Raw genomic sequence first — 18,451 nt, 5'->3', positions numbered from 1 at the left:
GAAGTACGTACTTTCCGGACTAGGCCGGGAAATGCTACTTTCTCAGAGAAAAAGCGTCTGGGAAGTGAGCACTTCCCGGACGGTTGCCGAAAAAAAATATTTCCAACATCTGAACTCATTTCTTATGACAAGATGATTGACATGTACCTAGGTATTTATTATTAAAATTTTTTCGTTTTCTCAATAAAATTGTTTCAAAAAGTGATAAATGGTATTTTATCGTCTATATTCTCCAGGCAAGTTTTGAGTTCAAGATTGTGTGTGATTGAATTAAGTATTAGGTTTATGTGAAATTTCGTTAACTTCTTATAAGAATACGAATTTGAAGAAGTATTCAAGGGTTCTTGTCATCTTGATCTTGTCTTCATCTCAATGCCTCATCATTTTTTAATGTTGTCTGTTGTTATGTTACCAGTTACCTAATGTCGTTAATTTTTCTAAACAGCCTTATTATATTATTATGTAATTGTGATTCTTGAACATTTTTGTATATGAATGTGTAATTTGTATGTGAAGGACTGATAATTTTGAGTATATCTAGCAAATTAATGTGAAATTTGTAATATAACTCTTTCATGAACATTTACCTTATCTGAATTTACTTCTATTGGAATGAATCCTATTTATGTTTCTAGAGTAGGTATTAAAATAGGAAGGATAGTTAAACAAAATTCCTACCCCTGAACACTCTGATCTTATCTACTGGAAGGAATGGATTTAGAACAATGAAATACTTTTCGTTATTGTGCATTGAGAATTTATTTCAATTTCATGAATTTATTCCTAATATAATATAATAAATTAACTTATATCCTTATAGAAGTTTATAAATAAGTACAATACTCAATGGTTTTAAATTAAGGTAAACTAAATACATTCGGTTGGTTCAATAAATACTAATGGAATTGGTACTTATGAAAACATAAGTTCTTTACAAAAGTAATTTGACTAGATCATCGACTCCTTCCGTTGCTTTGAATACTCCTAGGTTTTGTTTATAACCTACGTTATGATTCCTGAAACAAAAAGAAAATTGGATATCAAACACAAAAATACAAAAATTTTGAAAAGAAGAATAAAATATATCCATTTTATTGACTTCAATGCCCCAGGTCTTAATTCTCTTGATCACGGATACCTCAAATGTAGAATGTTATTTGCTGAAGTTGGTATGAATTTTCTTGAAACTTTTTCAAATTTCTCAGTTACATAATATACATATTATATACTTCATTTCGATAATTCAATTTTTTTCTCAACTTTACAAAATGATATCTCCGTTATGTAGTGAAATATATTTTATTAATATTTTTTTCCCATGTGTACCTTGTACAAGGTATTTTATTTTTTATTTATTAGAGCGATAAAAGGTAAAATAAATTGTACTCACTTGCATCGGATATAAGAAAGTTTCTTCAGAGTCTTCGCCTAGATGATTCTTCGCTATACAGGTGTACACTCCCATATCAGACCATGTGACAGTCCGTATTCTCAATTCTCCATTTGGTAACATGGATATTCTTCCATTTCCTTCTCTAACCAATTCACCCTCTGGGTTTACCCATTGGATTTCAGGTCTTGGGTTACCAACACCTTGGCATGGCAAAAGAACTTCGTGACCTGAAAGTTGAATTTGGTTAATCGAGACTATTTTTTATTAATTTTTATCAGTCTTGACTGAATTTCAGATTCTTACCAATGGTATCCATGTAGTCTGGGGACCATAGGGTAACCCTGGGCTTGTGGTGGGCTCCAAGGATGTTCCTTTGGACCAGAGTGGTGAAATTCATCTGAATGCCTTCTTTGTTGATCACATAGACTCTGCTTTCAGCCACGACTTTCTCGAGTCCACTTTCAGCTAAACATCTGAACATTCCTTCGTGCACAGGTAAAAGGTAGTTTAAGACCAGCCTACTCTTTACTTTCGCCAATCCTTGAGAAGATATTTCATTGACGATATTATTCTCGTAACGGTCGATCTGAGGAGAAACATTTGTTTATTAGATTTAACGGAGGATCTTTTTATGTTTTATGTTTTAGTAACATAAAATAATCAGTCTTATGCAAATAGCTGTTCATCTATTAGTTATGTTTTCAAGAACATGATAAGGAACAGAATAGCACACGATATGTGGCTCAGTAAATTCTTGAGGAGTTACATAACCCATATATGCTAATAAGGTCTCTTTTCCAAAATAAATAATGCTCTCTTGATTTGGTGAATATTGATAAAGTCAAAATGCCTCATCCTACCACGGAACCATGGTCATCGAGAACTATTTGATTACAGTTGGCTGAGATATTTTCCTAAAGCTCAGCAAATCTATGTGACTTACGTTGATCGGTACTGTTAACAGCCTATCTTCTTTGAACCACTGTATGGTGGGAGGGGGTGATCCCATAGCCTCACATTCAAGCTCCAGACGCTGGCCGAGGTTTCTGGTGATGTGCCTTTTCGGTGATTGACTTATTTTAACCCAATCGCTGTGTGAGTTTAAGTTTATCTCATTCTCCATGTCCATGTCAACCAAACTCCTCCCTCTTGTGAGGTGTAGGCACGCTGAGAGCAATAACGCCGATAGAATCATCTGAAAAAATTATTTTCTTTGAAACCATAAATAAATGGGAAAGTCATTGAATATATTTAGATACATTTTATAATGAAAGGAAAGATTGAGCTTAGTAGACGACCATGTTGAGAAAAATGAAATTGTTGACTGGCCTAGTTTTTCAGTCACTGATAAATAGGCATAATCTAAAGAAAAATTTGCAGAAGTCATCGCCAACTTTTGCTAAAAAGACAAGAAGGATATTACTCTTCATCAACTATAAGGACTTGTTTTGATTGTTGAAATCTTATTTCTGATAACTTGGAACTGTAACGCTATGTTAATGTAGAAAAACGTAGCCTAATAATATATGAAATCAATAAGATAGAGAAGAAGATGTTTAGTTTCTGTTAAAATTAATTTATTTTTTCATAAAATACAAATCAGGTAAGGGTTATTGGAGACCTAATAGGGCTCTTATACTATTTTAGATTTAAATAACTTCTCTGATGAATTCTATCGATCTATGATTTTACATGACATGATCATTATTATTTGAATTGAAGAGTTTTTTCGCAATTCCAAAAAATTGATTTATCGAATTGTATTAACCGCCAAAGCAATAAAATAAGGTAATAAATTTCGTTCATTCGATGAAAAATGATGGGTGAACGATTAATAAATTAGACATTTCAATGTGAATACTTTGAAGGTGCTTTCTTGGAACATAAATACCAATTTTTCTCTATGTAAGGAAGGTTATTTTGAATAATAAATATTCAACTTTTTTTTATAACAACCGAAAATAATTAATAAGTACTAGGAGCAGTTCGCAAATCATTTTTTTCGGCAACCGTCCGGGAAGTGCTCACTTCCCGGACGCTTTTTCTCTGAGAAAGTAGCATTTCCCGGCCTAGTCCGGAAAGTACGTACTTCCCGGACTAGGCCGGAAAAGAATCATGGAATCCATAGCAACCGAGATAACGGCTGACAGTTCATATGAAATTAGTTGTCAAAAATTTGCATGTTTTTTGATCGCAATCGCAATAAAATATGGAAAGCAGCAGCGATAGTGTTATTTTACTTGGTTGCCGAAAAAATATTGTACGCAACACGCCCGAAAATGGTTTTTTTGGACTCAGACTTCCAGGACTCGCTTACGCTCGTCCTGGAATTTTGTCTATTCGTCCAAAAAAACCCTATTTTCCGGACTTGTTACGTAAATTACTATTTTAGTTCACGAACGGAATGACGACTTTGATAGGTCATTACGTTGATCGAATGTACTGAGAATTCTTAATCAAAAATGGCTAGAAATAGTCAAAACTATTCAATTAATAATTTCATTTTAATCTCTCTCCGTATTTCCGCTTCGAACTATTTTTACAAATACTACGTCTTTACAATGCCAAGTAGTACAGATAAACCGCAAGACAGATAAAGGAAGTCTTCTAAGAATTCCACACGCATGAACCCTCTTCAAGAATGAAAGAGGTTAGTTAAGTAGGTAAAGTTCAGAATGACAAAGCGTTTAATTGATTCGATAACAGTTCCTTTATCTCGTTACACACAATTTCGAATGCTATCAAATATTAAAAGATAAACAGAAAAAATTATGAGCACAAACCCTCTGATTTCGTTTGATCTCTGGGATCCGCAGCTGACGAGGAGTTTGAGGATTTTTCACGGGTCAACAGGATGTTTAATCGATTATTGAGTGTGGCAGTGTGATAAAGAATGAAATCTTACACTTTTTAGGTATTGCGCTATATCTGGTCATTTCCTGGAAGATATGAGTTCAATGCAACGATGAGATTTCATTTTGATTCGCTACTTTTTTCTTAATGCGTCGATTGGAAAGTTTATTGAAATCGTTGGAGCGAATAATCAGCAATCGCTGAATTGGGATAAGTTCAGAAAATTCGATATCGAAAAAATAGAATTTCTGGAAACTGTCCATATTTTCTCTTAGGCAATAAAAAATTTCCTTATTCTCTTGAAATTTTAATTAACAGTTACGAACGTGTAGAATCATCCAACTTTTCGCGGTTGTGCAAAATATAAACAAATAAATGAATCACCTAAAGTGGAGATGGGACGAACAAAGGCATATTACTGGTACTCCTAAGCTTCTGAGAGGTCTACATATTTACAGAAGCTTAGGTGACTCGATGCAAACAAAACAATAACAATTTCTCGAAAATTTAACAACACGTAAATACAAAATTTTTAAATATGTGTTGGCACAGTGGCTCAATATAATACTTTATTCAATAAAATCCTAGCCTGAAATATATAAATTATTGAAAATAATATTCGGTTCAAGTATCGCAGTATAATTTGAATTATATTTATTTTCATGAATCATCACGAGAATTGAATTTTTCTCTGAAAATGGTATTCTTAATTCTATTCCAAAATCAGAATTAGTCAACATTATCAGCAACAAAACTTTATTGATGTTGAATATTCAATTCTTTTCAGAGTTCCAACTATCACATTAAACTTTAATATTGATTAAAAAATATTGTATTCAGTATAAACGTATCAATAATTGTTCTAAATTCCTTCAGCATGAAGATATCGAATTGAGGGCCTTTTTAATTAATGTCTCAGGTTTTTTAATTCTTTAGCAACCAACACTTATCCTATGAACATTATAGAGTTTTTATTTGTTTGTCGAATTCCTAAACTTCAAGTTGGAAACAAGAGAATAACGAAAACTGACAAAAAATGTATCAATTCGAATGATCATTATGGGAAAATATTTGATATGAAATTCAAGTACCTTCCTCTCAATGAAGCCTAGTTTCAACTACAAAGACTCTTCCAAGAATTTCATACAAGGTAAGTACCAGGCGACTCTTGCGTCACAAGCAATTCGAGGAATACCTATCTACATGATACTCGGGATTGTCCAAAACGTGAGTCATTCGCCCCATAGGTAGCGATTCTGAGAATCGCCGAATATATATAAGGTGTGCTCATCAAATCCCCGTACGTATACCACCTGAACGAATTGAGAAGACTAATGACCGACTTCTGAGAAACGCAACCGTGAATTTTGGGCCTGATCGAGCGTTGAAAACGATAATTAAGACAGCTTTAGACGGCACAGGTGGCAGTAGATTCAATGTGTCCGAGAATGATTTTGGTTAATTATTTTTAATCATTGGAGAAAAAATTAGGTATTTCCTGAGAGTTTCACGATTTATTATTCAAAAGCTATAGGCTCGAAAAATAGTAAATATAGCAAATTTTACACAATTATTTATTACTTCTCTCGATTTTATACTATATTTTAAACGATAGGAAAGAGAAACTTGAAAATTAAAAAATAATGTTATCACTCTTGAATTCAACCAGTGGTTTACATGTAAGAAGTCTGGATCCCTTTTTACGATTTAAGATTGATGGATAGATATGTGGATCATTTATCGAAATTTTTTTTTTTAATTTCATGCGAATGGCATGTTTCCGAGAAAGACCAGATTGATTTTTCCAGAGTAGGTATACAGAGGATGTTTCACTATAAATGAATTTATTCAAATGAGTTTTTGAAAGTGAATAATTTAAGAACGGAGAATTCTACAGGGTGCTCAAAATGGGACAATTAATTGATGACTTATTCGAACATTAATATAGGGCTCATTCCAAATGGCTCACCATGTATTTTTTATTAGGTAGCAAATTTTTCATTTTTTTCAAAATATTCTCTTTCTGATGAGAACATAAAATATAGGGTGCGTCATTTGGAATACGCAGATTTTAACATTTGAATAAGTTATCCATGAATTGTCTCATTTAGAACAACTGGTAGAGTTTTCAATGATTATCAAAATTCAGTACTACTACCGTTCTTTTAATGTTCACTATCAAAATCTCATTCAAATAAATTCATCCACGGATTTCATCCAAATTGTTAAGTTTCAAGCATATAAAACTTCAAACAAACTTGAATGCAAGCTGAAAATTCTATAAAATATAGGGTGTTCCATAAGAAAAACCATATGTTTCATCAATTACACATTTATGATACAGCCTGTGTATTTAAAAACAATTTGCAAAGTGGCTCTAATGGAACTTAATTATACTGTGTCGAAAAAAAAATTGAAAATTTCAGTGCTTAACTATAATAGAACGTCAATGGTGGAACAACCTGTATTTTATTTTGTATTTGATCGATTTTGAAACTGAAAATTTTAGGGAGTTTTATTGTTATCAAAACAAACCAAAATTAAGCGGTTTTATAATAACGCTTCTTCAACGTTTTCCAAGGAGGAAAATGGAATTAAAAATGATCAACCAAAATTTATGAAATTGATTACATCCATCATGTGGTCATGAAAGGTTTATAATATGATAGCCTTGCCTTGTTACAGAATGGCGCATGCGAAGGTTTGTATAAATTTAATGTAATATATCTATCTAGACATTTGAATTCATTATATCATCCAATTTCGTTTGCTTTATTTGATAAAATCAATTACAAAAAAACTGGAAGATTGCGCACTATTCAATTAAATTTACATAAAAGAAGAGAAGTGTTAAAGGTCCTGACTTGGGAAAAAGTGATTTCGAAAACGATAATGCAATAAGTTTAATCAATTACTATTCTTTATCATCTTATGCTCCATTCCAAATTATGATGTCATAAATATTCTTCGAAAATTGTTGCTAGTCAAGTAATGCGATAAACGACCGATAAAAAAGTATTCTGATACAGAATCTACTAATAAGTACATGATGTATTCAGGTTTCTGAGATATTCAAAGTTTAAGTGCATTCATTGATAAATAATTGATTTTTTTATCCAACAACGTTTGTTGGAACCGTGAATTTTATCAAGTTATTCTCCACCTAATTTTTTCAATACTTTATATTAATTAGATCTATTTAAATGGGATGAAACGGTACAATGTTACTAACTCAAGTCAATGGAAGCACGGTTAAAATTTATTTCAAAATAATAAATAAATTCAAAATTATTTGATATTTTTTGTTGACTCTGTCATCCGTCACCAAAATCACATGAAATGATTACTTATTACGGAATTCAGTATATGTAAATTTTGCAAAAATTGAATGAATAGAATAATAAAACAAAGTAATTTCCACTAATCTTCTAATGCGATAATCATCATCAAATAAGGACCGAATGAATAAAAAAAATTGGTCTGATAGAGGTTGTCCCATTTTGCAATTCCTATTCAATATAATAAGTCTTCCAACTTCCACAGCCCCAATGAAATTTGAATTATTTATAAAAAACCAGCAGCTAATTTCACATTGAAAGATCTACATTGACGATTTTAGTAGGAGAGGATTCGTAATAGTATCCTTGAACTTGATATATGATACGATTATTTTGATAACAGCATTTCGTAAAATGCAACAAATATGCACTGCCATCTTTCTCAGAAAAAAAGATAAAATCGGATGGATTGAGAAATGTACCTAGAGGAATTTGTAACTCACTTCAAAAGTGTAGAATTTCGACAAATAAATATGCACTCATTCCGTTATTCTCTCAAATTCTTCTGTCAGATAACTGACGGAATTTAATTCAAATATTAACTCCTACATCTAAAAAATGATGACACAATTTTATTCTGAGATGTTGGATTGTTGAGATGGATATCAATAATGAAAAGATAAAGAGGTAGCCAGCGTTTCATTCTTACCTTTGTTAGTTTTACAAAGAAATTGATCGCATCAGTAATAATAGAATATTAAACGACATCAGAAAGAAATAGTCAAAACCAATTTTAATTCAATTTTTCATAAAAGTTTCATGCTTTGTGAGTTGAAATGTATAGAATCAAAAGGTAAAATATAGCGAAACAAAGTACCTAATTATTATTGAGAGAATTTAAATAAATTGATAGCCCCAAAATTAAGTAGGCATTTGCATTAAGATTTATTGTATTGAGTATCATGGTAAAATTCATTAGCATTATAAAAATAGAAGTTTTCAATTTCATAGCATATCTAGTAAAAATTTTGAAATTTGAGCCTTTATTTTCGAATATTTGAAATTTATATATCGGGTTATTGAAATAGAGTTATCAATGCAGTATAATAATTTTGAAATTTTGCTATAGTTACTCATGAGTAACTGTATCAGGTACCATGGTAAACTCAGGGTCATTTAAAGGATTTTTATGCAAAATTTATATACAGCAATGAAATTAAGAGTTCTTAGGAAAGCCTCCAATTCGAAGTCTGCATGGTTTTACGAGTAAGTACTACCTACTGGCTCAAATTATACTGGGAGTTGATCTATTTCAGGGAACCGAGATATTTTAAATGTCCTTCAACATTCGTAGAAGTAGCGAAATTATTGCAAATATTAATCTATTCGGAAGTCATATGCAATAATATTTCACAATATTACATCACACACATTTTGCTTTGAATTTTCTTTAATCGAAAAATTATTATTTTTTTTTTAGAATGTGTATTATGGAAAGATCATATGTTTCCAAAAATACGAAAATATCAACTAAAAAAAAAACACGTGAAATATGATGAAAGAACAAAGAAATAATATCTAAAAATTATCTGAAATGAATTCGAATGAAAATGTATTTTCCAGAATTATAAAAATAATATACAAGCCGGTTTCAGGGGATACGGTTTGGCAATTTCTCATTGGAATATGAAAATTTTATACTTGGTACTCGTTTGTGTTCGATGTATGAACAAGTTGGAAATAAATTAATTTCGGTTTATACAAAGAAATCAGCAATAGCAACGAAAACTCAACATTTATTGAAACGGTAACGTTACAAATTTTGAATGCCTAGCGAAATACATGACTTATAGTTACCACAGAGTATTACAACTCTTATAATTTTTTTATAAATAGGAGACTACGTGATTTGAAGCCAAGGTTATTCAAAATCTTTATAAAATAATTCAAAATTTCTTAGATAGGTTTCTCTAATGGAATTTAATACAAGGTGCTTTCCGAGAATTTGAATCATTAGTTCAATTACAAAGTATTGGAATCAATGGAAAAATAATATCAGGTTCCATTCAGAAAAATGTCTATTAACTTTCAAGCAACCGGCGCATACTTGTGGTTAAGTTAAAATAAACTGAGAGAGTATTCGCTTTGACCTGGGATTCGAGGTTATGTATAAAATGCCGGTTCTCTTCTATACAAGAGAATCCCTCTGAAGTAGAGACTTCAGTCAAAGAAATTAACAAGAAGATTCGAGTATAATTTGAGAAATTAACTACAGCAAAATATGGATAAAAAAATTAAATGAAGTACTATATAGCATATATCGAAAAAATAAATTACAAAACTCACCATTTTCTCTAAAAAAAGGAGGTATCTCGATCAGTTTGAAAAAAGGTTAAAAAGCACACCTCGTTCCGATGTCCGGATACAGAATGGCCCGTCTTAGCACTTCACAGGTCGCACGTAGAAGTGTGCACGTATAAAAGCACCCCTGTATATATCTACCGGCTTCGTGACGGATTCTAGGAAGTACTCCCTTTCGGTAATCAAGTTCCTGAGTAACCGTGAAAGACAATATTTCGGTTTATCGCACAAGTCATATATTCTGTCGTCGCTGCAGCTTGGGAGTCTTGCATTTTTGTGACCCCAGAGCGTACAGGCGGTCCATTTATAAGGTGTGCTTATGATTTATCTGCGTACGTTCATTGCATCATCTAGTTGCGTGCGAATTTGTCCTCGATTCTTTTTATTGGAGGTTTTGGCAGGAGGGTCCCTTTCGTAGAAAATCGTAATTTTGATAAGGCTAGTTTCATTCATGAGTTCATGTCAGTGGGGGCGTGGATCTCGATTTGGGATTGTATCTATGGTTCCATACTGATAATATTTGAAGTTCGAGAGCGTAGAATTTCCTTGAATCGTATTTGGGAATTCCCTTGCTTCGTAAATAAACGTTTCTTTGAACTCACTTGATGTCGAGAATATAAGGAAAAATTATATAATTTTTCTTACATTCTCGAAGGGAATTCCAACATAATTCCCGAGTGATGAAGTTTTTAATCTAGTAAAAACCAGCGGCATGAAATTATTGAATTGAAAGAGTATTATTTCTGGGTTGAAAAATTGATTGAGTAATTTCACAAAATTCCCAATATTTCTGTAATAACATCCGAGTTAAGATTTTGCAAGTAGATAATAAATAACAGTTTCATGCTTGAGGCAAAATTTCTTGTTGATCGCATCATCGGAACCAGACAAAATTCAGACAAAAAATAAAGAAAGTTGATATTTCCATGACGATGGATCGAATCAAGGGAAAATTCCGCTTTTAAATGTACAATAACGATTTCAAGCAATTCGTCCAAGCTAGTAGGCATTCAGCTACAAAATACATACTCAAAAATTGTCAACTTTCGAAATTTCAAAATAAATATTTTTTCATGTGAAACGAATCAAATTTGAGATTTTCAATTACTATTTGAGATAAACCACGTTCAAAATTGGTCATACGTGAATAATTCCTTGTAATTTTCGAATATGAAATATAAGATTCTCTTGAAATATTAAATAATACTGATTTCTCATTAGAACAACGTTTCTGTGTTGAATTTCATGAACATATCAAAAAAATTCCAATAAAACATAGCCAGAGATATAGCGATATTTATATAGATATTAATTGTCAATTATAGTTTAATTGAACAAACTTATTTTACGTGTACATCCTAGAAATTTCCATTCAAAATTATAAAACACTTTGGATATCAAAGCAATATTATCATTCAGGACATTTTGCTGAGTGGTGATTTTTATGATATGAAGGAAAAGAAATGACGAAAAAAAAAACTACTTTAGATTTCTATTCGTTTCTTTGAAGAGCCTACCGCTGGTCAATCATCATGAAATTATCGAATTGAAAGAATATTATTTCTGTGTTAAAAAATTGAATGAGAAATTTGAAAAAATATTCAATATTTCTGTGGTAACATATTTAAGTTGAGATTTTGCGAGTAGATAAAGGATAAAAGTTTCAAGCTTTAGGAAGAACTTCTTGTTGCTCGCATCATCATAAAATTCAGACAGAAAAAAAAATTATGTTTCTATAACGACGGATCGAACCAAGTTGAAATTCCGGTTATATAGACATACAATATTGATTTCAAACACAAACAAAAATTCATATATATATCGCCACTAGATCCATTGAAAAGTTAAGCAAAGTACGAAAGAAAACTTGAAATTTACTTTGAGGGTTTGAAATAACTAATAGAATGTTCATGTGAAATTTTAAAAGAATCGTATCATCAGAGGATCTCATCTAAATAAACTAACAGGATAAATCAAATTTCGTATATAGGACCTCTATTCAGTTCAATGGTCTCAAAAAGGCGCATGAATGAACGAACGTTTCCAATTGTTTTCTTGAATTATTCAATGTGTTTTAGGCCGCTAGAGAAAAATTCCTGCATTGTGATCAAACTTGACTGAAAGAAACCTCTTCAAGGCAATTTTGACAAAGAAATATAGATAGTTGAGAGAAAAATAACAAAAATATTTACAAGTCAACAGATTAATCAAGTGCAACTATCTATGTTCTTTCGTTAAGAGCTTTTCGACATGAAAACATTATTGTTTTATAGCCAACGAGTTTGTTTTTGAAATTTCATTCAAGTTCCTATATTAAACACCCCGTTTGCACTTTGCTGTAAGTTTCATAGATAAAAAAGTCCTAAATACACGAAATCACTTACGTGATCTTTCTAATACAAACCCAGACATTCACGCTAAATTGATAACCTCCTTTTTTTCATCTTGTTTAAAAATATACGTTCCACCTAGTGTTCGCAAGAAAGAGGTCGTGGACACGTTATACACACTATACATATAAGTAACTGATCATGCTCAATATACGTGAAATCTAATAAAATTCTGAAGTACTTAATTATTCTGTCAGTGTAATTAGTTCATTATTTTCAATGAAAATCGATAACGTTTGGAATAATCATAAATGCCCAGCTTTTCTTGGTAATTTGTGAAACTAATAATTGTATTGGTTTTGGTACGAAAATTTTTTTAATTCTTCGAAAATATCACCTTTGATAGTATGAAGTAGGTACTTCTATTTTCTTATTCGAGGCAATATCTCATTTTTTTGTGGGTATTAGTGAACCCTTTACTTTTACTCAATTCGTTTTTTCAGAGCAGAATAATACTAGGAACCTCAGTAGTTACATGAAAGGTAATTATAACATTCCACTTTTTTTGCAAACTGATTGTGAAATATACAAATGTTTGGTTCTTATGTTTTAATGAACATAAAGAAAAGGGGTATAAAATTTAAAATTTATTTCGGAGCTTGGCGCAGGGATTTTTAATTTATCTATGGAAATATTTACAATTTGCTAAGACAATTAATCCTAGTTCGGCACAATTCTCATAACTCATGCAGTTTTTGAGCATCCTTTTTCATTTGGTTGATTACATTGCTCAATTTTAACAGAGCATCTCCTCTATGTTTCGTAATTTTTTACATTGAATAAAAATATTTTATGAGGAATCTGTCTTGAATTTTGCAGTGACATTAGAATTTCAATGTTTCGTCGAAAAAGACAAGTTGAACAAATCTCATCGAAGAGCTACTGTTTTCACGCGTATGGTTCCAGCTTGTTTTTTCCTTCCACAACTCAAATTACGATTTCGAGGTTTGTTTTCATTCATAAAAAAATAAAGCTGTGTGCCTGTGTGGCGAAAAAAGGTTTTGGAAAAATTTGTGAATTGAGGTTTATTATTGTTTTCATTCAAAATGACTGCTAAATCAGTAGACTCAATTGATAATCGTAAATTTTTTAGATATGGGTATTGCTAGAACAGAGTTGTCTCCATGATAGGTTCCTATTTCTTTTCAATTATGAATTATCTACTTGTAGAAACGAGGCAGTACATTCTACATGTATATAGCAAGATATTCAACGAGAATCATACTGGTTTCACAGCTTATTTATTTTGGATATCACAAATATATTTTTAATGAGTTTCCTCGTTAAAGAAATCAGAAGAAGATAACAAGGAATATAACTAGCTCAGAACAAGGGAGAAAAGTGATTTGTTTCCCCAACTTTTATATTTAGAGTGGCGTATCTTCATATGATGGAATGTAAATATAGACAAAATTCCTATATACATATCTTTTGGTTAATTATTCAATGTACGAGTTGAAACTATTCATAAATTCTTCATTTGGGGGACGTCGTTGGCCGATCCGTTCCTGAATCGAGAAACTACCTCCGAAACTGAGTTACTTCTAATTTATTATCTCCTTACTCCCCCAATGACACAGTAGTGAACCATTCTTGCGTCATCCTCTTCAGTCGGTTCCCCACTGAAGCCAACAATTTTTACCAATTCAACTCCAAGCCTGTATTCAAATTGGACGATAATTGAATTTTTACAGCATCTCGAAGTATCAATCGGGTGTTGTGCCGCTTCTTCATTTGTGCCACGTTCAGATAAGGGTTCCACTTAGGATTATTGAATTGAAAGAAAGGGAGTATAAGGTCTTGCGGTATGTCGCCTGTCGGCAAACCAGTGCTACTAAATTGGCAGAGCCTTTTATTATACTTTTACCTGCTCTATTTGACTTGAAGAATTCTACGAATTCTGGAATGGAATTTGTAACAATTCGGGAAGATGAGATCACATTTTTGTGCGTCGTTTTATCTTATACGTTTATGGAAAACCTCGGAGCTTGATTTATTGAAATGTTATGGAGTTGGTCGTTTTTGAGAAGATTGTAGTTCATATTTTATTACTATTGATTCTATGAATATATAAATATAATATCTTCATCATCTGTTCATGAACTACATAAAATATTATCTCATATCTCACTATATAATGAATAAGTTTGGAAAAACTCATAGGTATTCAGCTACAAATTACATATTCAAAAATAATCAACAAAAATACCTTTTCATGTGAAATGGGTAAAATTTGGGATGTCCAGTTAACGTTTGAGATAAACCACACATAAAAATGACTGTAATTGAACAATTCCTTGTAACATGAAACATGAAAATTTTGATGAATGAGTAACACTCATTTCTCATAAAGAACTGCGTTTCTGTGTCGAATTGTCTGAAAATATCGAAAATAGCTTTGTGAAAAAAATTAAGAAGACACAGCTGTAGCTAAACGTCTCAAGATATTTGATGGAAAAAAGGTGTTTTTTCTCTATGTGTTTTTGAAATCTTTTTCCCGATAATCAAGTATGTATAGAAAATTGATCATTTTTAATGCCAATCAAAGGGATTGATGAAATTCTCTTTGTCGTCAAGTTGGCTGAGCAGTCCATTGTATTTTGTATACTTTACGAATTTCACAGTGTATCAGTGTATTCAGAGTATCAAATTTTACATTATGGATAGAATTTCGTCTGAAGAAGATCAGAAAATGTATTATTTAGGTATATGGGCAATACAAAATATCGGAAAAAAATAGATATTTCGAAAGTTCCTTTTTTACATAGTATTTCGTATAATGAATAGGAGTTTTTTAAATTTTCTATAAAACACCTCGCAATATATGACCAGCAAAAATTTTATGTGTATAAAAAGATTTTACTCTTCCAATGCCGAACTTTATCATAGAACATTCTATATCAAAACGAACAAATAACCTCAATGAAGCATAAAAACTCAAACCACTCCCATTCGATGACCCTTCGCCTTCGTATTTTCATTCAGCGTTCAACTTGAAAAAAAATCATACATTTATCTATATGTTACCGCCCATAAATTACCTTATTTCCGATAAATGAAATAGAAACATCGATAAATCAGCGGATTTCGTAACGATTCGAATAAATCAGGCCTGTCATGTCATAGCTTTTTTAAATAAATTCTTTGTCTCTTCAAAATCATATTGGAAACGTTAACAAATTAGCGATTAATCTTGAGAAACCACGCCATGTTATCAATGGAAGCAGCGAAAGAAGTTCATCTTGCCTTATGACGTAAATCCAGTGATAGATCGAAACCAATTAAGCTGATGGTTTTGCATTTCAATAAAAATCAGTTTGGGGGCCAAAAAGGGGGGCATGATTTTGGGAGAGGAAGGAGAGCCTGAATTACCTCTATTGGACAAATTGGGTTCACGTGCTTCAAGATGAGAGCGGTCAAGTTCGAGGCCAAATTTGAAGAGGGGTTTTAACGCCTATTCGTACAGGACACTTGATACGCCATAATATACCTTTTCAAATTTAATATCCGATGTATTTTGGTTTATTTTTTAATTATTCAAATTTGGGTTTCTTTCTTCCAACTCCAGAAATATTTACCAATTTTTCTGTTTGGACCTTTCCCAGATATTATAAAAGCTAATAGTATAAGATCTGAAATTCCTATAGAAACTTCAGATTTCTTTAGATAGTTCTGAAATTCATATACGAATTGCAGATTTTTTACGAATAGATTTTATAGTATCTAGAAACGCATGTTGAATGCATGTAATCGGAAACAATCGAACAAATATATGAAATTTAAATTTTGTCAAGAGTTATGAATTTTTTACATTTTTAATCAGAATTCATTTTCGGTTATTGAGCGATTGTTCCCTGAACATTCCGTCAAAATGTCTATATTTTTCTAATTTTGAGCCGGCAACGGTCTCAAAGTATGAGGTTGGGTTTACTGATGAATAATCGATGGTCAAATTCCTTCTGGCCTGCCTCAAACATGATTACTCCCGAAAGAAAAGATCTAGACAAGAAATTTTCAGGGTAGGTTCGAATCTCCGTTTTTGTTTTCCTGTTAATTTCAAAAGTGCACACTTAAATGGGATGAATTCGGATGTAAAATAACAATTCCAAGCTTCTTGTGAAATTTCATATTGATCGCGAAACAAAAAAAAAATCAAGTAGAATATCTAAAAAAAGCGATATTGCTATTGCCACAAAACGGCGGAGTTGAGATTTTGGGTGATGATATATAATAATTTTATCCTTCGTGCAAAATTTTAATCTGAAATCAAGAAGAACATTGAAAAAAAAATACCCAATCTTCCGTGGAAACAGATCCAATTCAGATGCAACTGATGGAAGCATCGTGCAGAATTTCGTATTTATTTCCTAAATCATGGAGAATTCAAGACGATTTTCTAAAAAATCCTTATATTTTAGGGACAGCATAACCCTCTGAGATTTTGCAAGTAGGTAAATATAAATTAACAATTTTAAGCTTCATGCAATTTCGTGTTAATCTATCATCGAAAGCACTGATGATGTGATGTCACAAGCTTTTAAGCATTCGTTCATTTCCAGCGCCATTTGCGTCCTTAGAGATCACATATTAAATTTCTGTGTTCGCCAAGGGCGCAATTGACGCATGTATGAATGAGCACTCAAAAGGTCTTGACTTCACATCAGTGCTTTTTTTTATTCGATATACTGTTTGAATTTTCTATGATTCTGATGAGCGACCGAGTACTCAGTAGTTCCTAATTTCCTCATTTTGATTGAACGAGCATAAACATTAACCCCCCTCAAATTTTGTCAGTTTTCTTCAATCTAACATACTCTATAAAAATATGCATTTAATATGTTATTCGATATTTGAATCTTTTCTCCAAAATTTATTCGAATTAATTTCATAGATGATGATCAGAATTTTGAACATACCAGATACCTACTTTCTGAAAAAATTAATTGTAAAATAAATTATTTGTGTATGCATTTCCTATTCATGAATTTTAATTATTTATAATTGCTTAAAATATCGCCAAAGTTCCAATAGCTTTTTTCGATACATAAAATGTATCAATCGAAATGATTTTTTTATCGAGATGGATATTATAGTTAATTTAGCGGCCATTCACTAGATATTCATCTATTGAATATCAATAATTGCAATCAACATTTTTCCGAACTGAAAATTTCAGGAAGTGATTTTTCTGTTTGTTTTGGAATATATAAATTGAATAAATGGAATTATAACATTTTTCTTAAAAACTTCGGTAATGAAATAAATGAATTGTTCCAAATCTTAAAATTATAGATTTATTCCAAAATTTAACAAAACCCGCTTTTTAAGATGGTTACATCCGGTGTTCTATCTAGGCTCAGAAGTTTTTCGGGCTACTAAAACCACCTGTTGTGTCTTGATGAAAGCTCCATAACCTCAAAAACACTCACCTCAATTTGAGTTGACGCGTAGAGAAAGATAACAAACGTTGATAACAAAATTCGAACTGAAACTGACGGACCATCAGCACCCCGATCTCTATTTATAACAGGATCACAGATCCGTCAATTCTGTGGTAACACCCACAGAAAACCGAATACCCCAATCGACGTCGTGCCACCATTCACGTCCTTTCTGGTCTTTTCATTGAACAGCGAAGACGATACTAGTTATAGTGATTAGGTAATTTTGTAATTAGACCGTAATTTAATGGTATGTTATAATATTAAGTGATATTGTATCGGGATGACAGAGATTCCAAGCTGTCGAGGAAAGCAGATATTATAACGAAGGATAACCAGGCTTTGATTTCTTATTGTTTTCTTCTATGGTGCGGTGATGGGAAGGAAAACCCACTCCGTCGGTGTTGATTCATTGATTGTTTAATTTTCAATTAGATGTGATTGTCTGAAATGAAAATTGCCGGATTTTTCCTGACAATATAATAGGCTTCACTCTTGATCCAAAACTTGTGTATGTTATGTTGTGATTCTCAAAAAAAAGACTACACCTTATATTCCCCTAAAAATTTGACTCAAAAACATAGGATATTAATTTTATCAAAGATTATCAACAATTATTATTGATAGATGGACTTATGTTGGAATTAATAAAGGAAAAAGAAAAGTCTCTGAAATTTTGTGAACTCTCGTTAACTCCAAGCTCGTTTACTCTAAATCCTCGATAACTCGAATTAT

At 31.8% G+C, this 18,451-nt stretch overlaps 1 protein-coding gene across 2 annotated transcripts; it reads right to left on the bottom strand.

Annotated features, from left to right (window-relative positions):
• Window positions 1–602: 602 nt before the first annotated feature.
• On the bottom strand, window positions 603–17,844 carry LOC123674527 (neural/ectodermal development factor IMP-L2). 2 transcript variants are annotated; one of them, XM_045609422.1, is made up of 5 exons: window positions 17,705–17,844; window positions 2,337–2,588; window positions 1,697–1,979; window positions 1,391–1,620; window positions 603–1,016 (listed from the first exon to the last, which is right to left on the bottom strand). In XM_045609422.1, the coding sequence occupies exons 2-5, from the start codon at window positions 2,586–2,588 to the stop codon at window positions 1,008–1,010; spliced, it is 774 nt and encodes a 257-aa protein (XP_045465378.1). In that variant the 5' UTR covers window positions 17,705–17,844; the 3' UTR covers window positions 603–1,007. The 2 variants fall into 2 exon arrangements, with proteins under 2 accessions (XP_045465378.1, XP_045465377.1); XM_045609421.1 differs by lacking the exon at window positions 17,705–17,844 and adding an exon at window positions 9,871–10,172.
• Between the last annotated feature and the right edge of the window lie 607 nt (window positions 17,845–18,451).

Source organism: Harmonia axyridis, chromosome 3 (assembly GCF_914767665.1).
Source record: "Harmonia axyridis chromosome 3, icHarAxyr1.1, whole genome shotgun sequence".
In the NCBI taxonomy this organism is placed as follows: domain Eukaryota; kingdom Metazoa; phylum Arthropoda; class Insecta; order Coleoptera; family Coccinellidae; genus Harmonia; species Harmonia axyridis.
This window is presented reverse-complemented; position numbering and strand designations above follow the sequence as displayed.

Coding starts and splice junctions, on each gene's coding strand:
- LOC123674527 (XM_045609421.1), bottom strand. Junction 1,980..2,336: donor TGTTAACAGTACCGATCAAC/GTAAGTCACATA, acceptor GTTTCTCCTCAG/ATCGACCGTTACGAGAATAA. Junction 1,621..1,696: donor AGACTACATGGATACCATTG/GTAAGAATCTGA, acceptor TTCAACTTTCAG/GTCACGAAGTTCTTTTGCCA.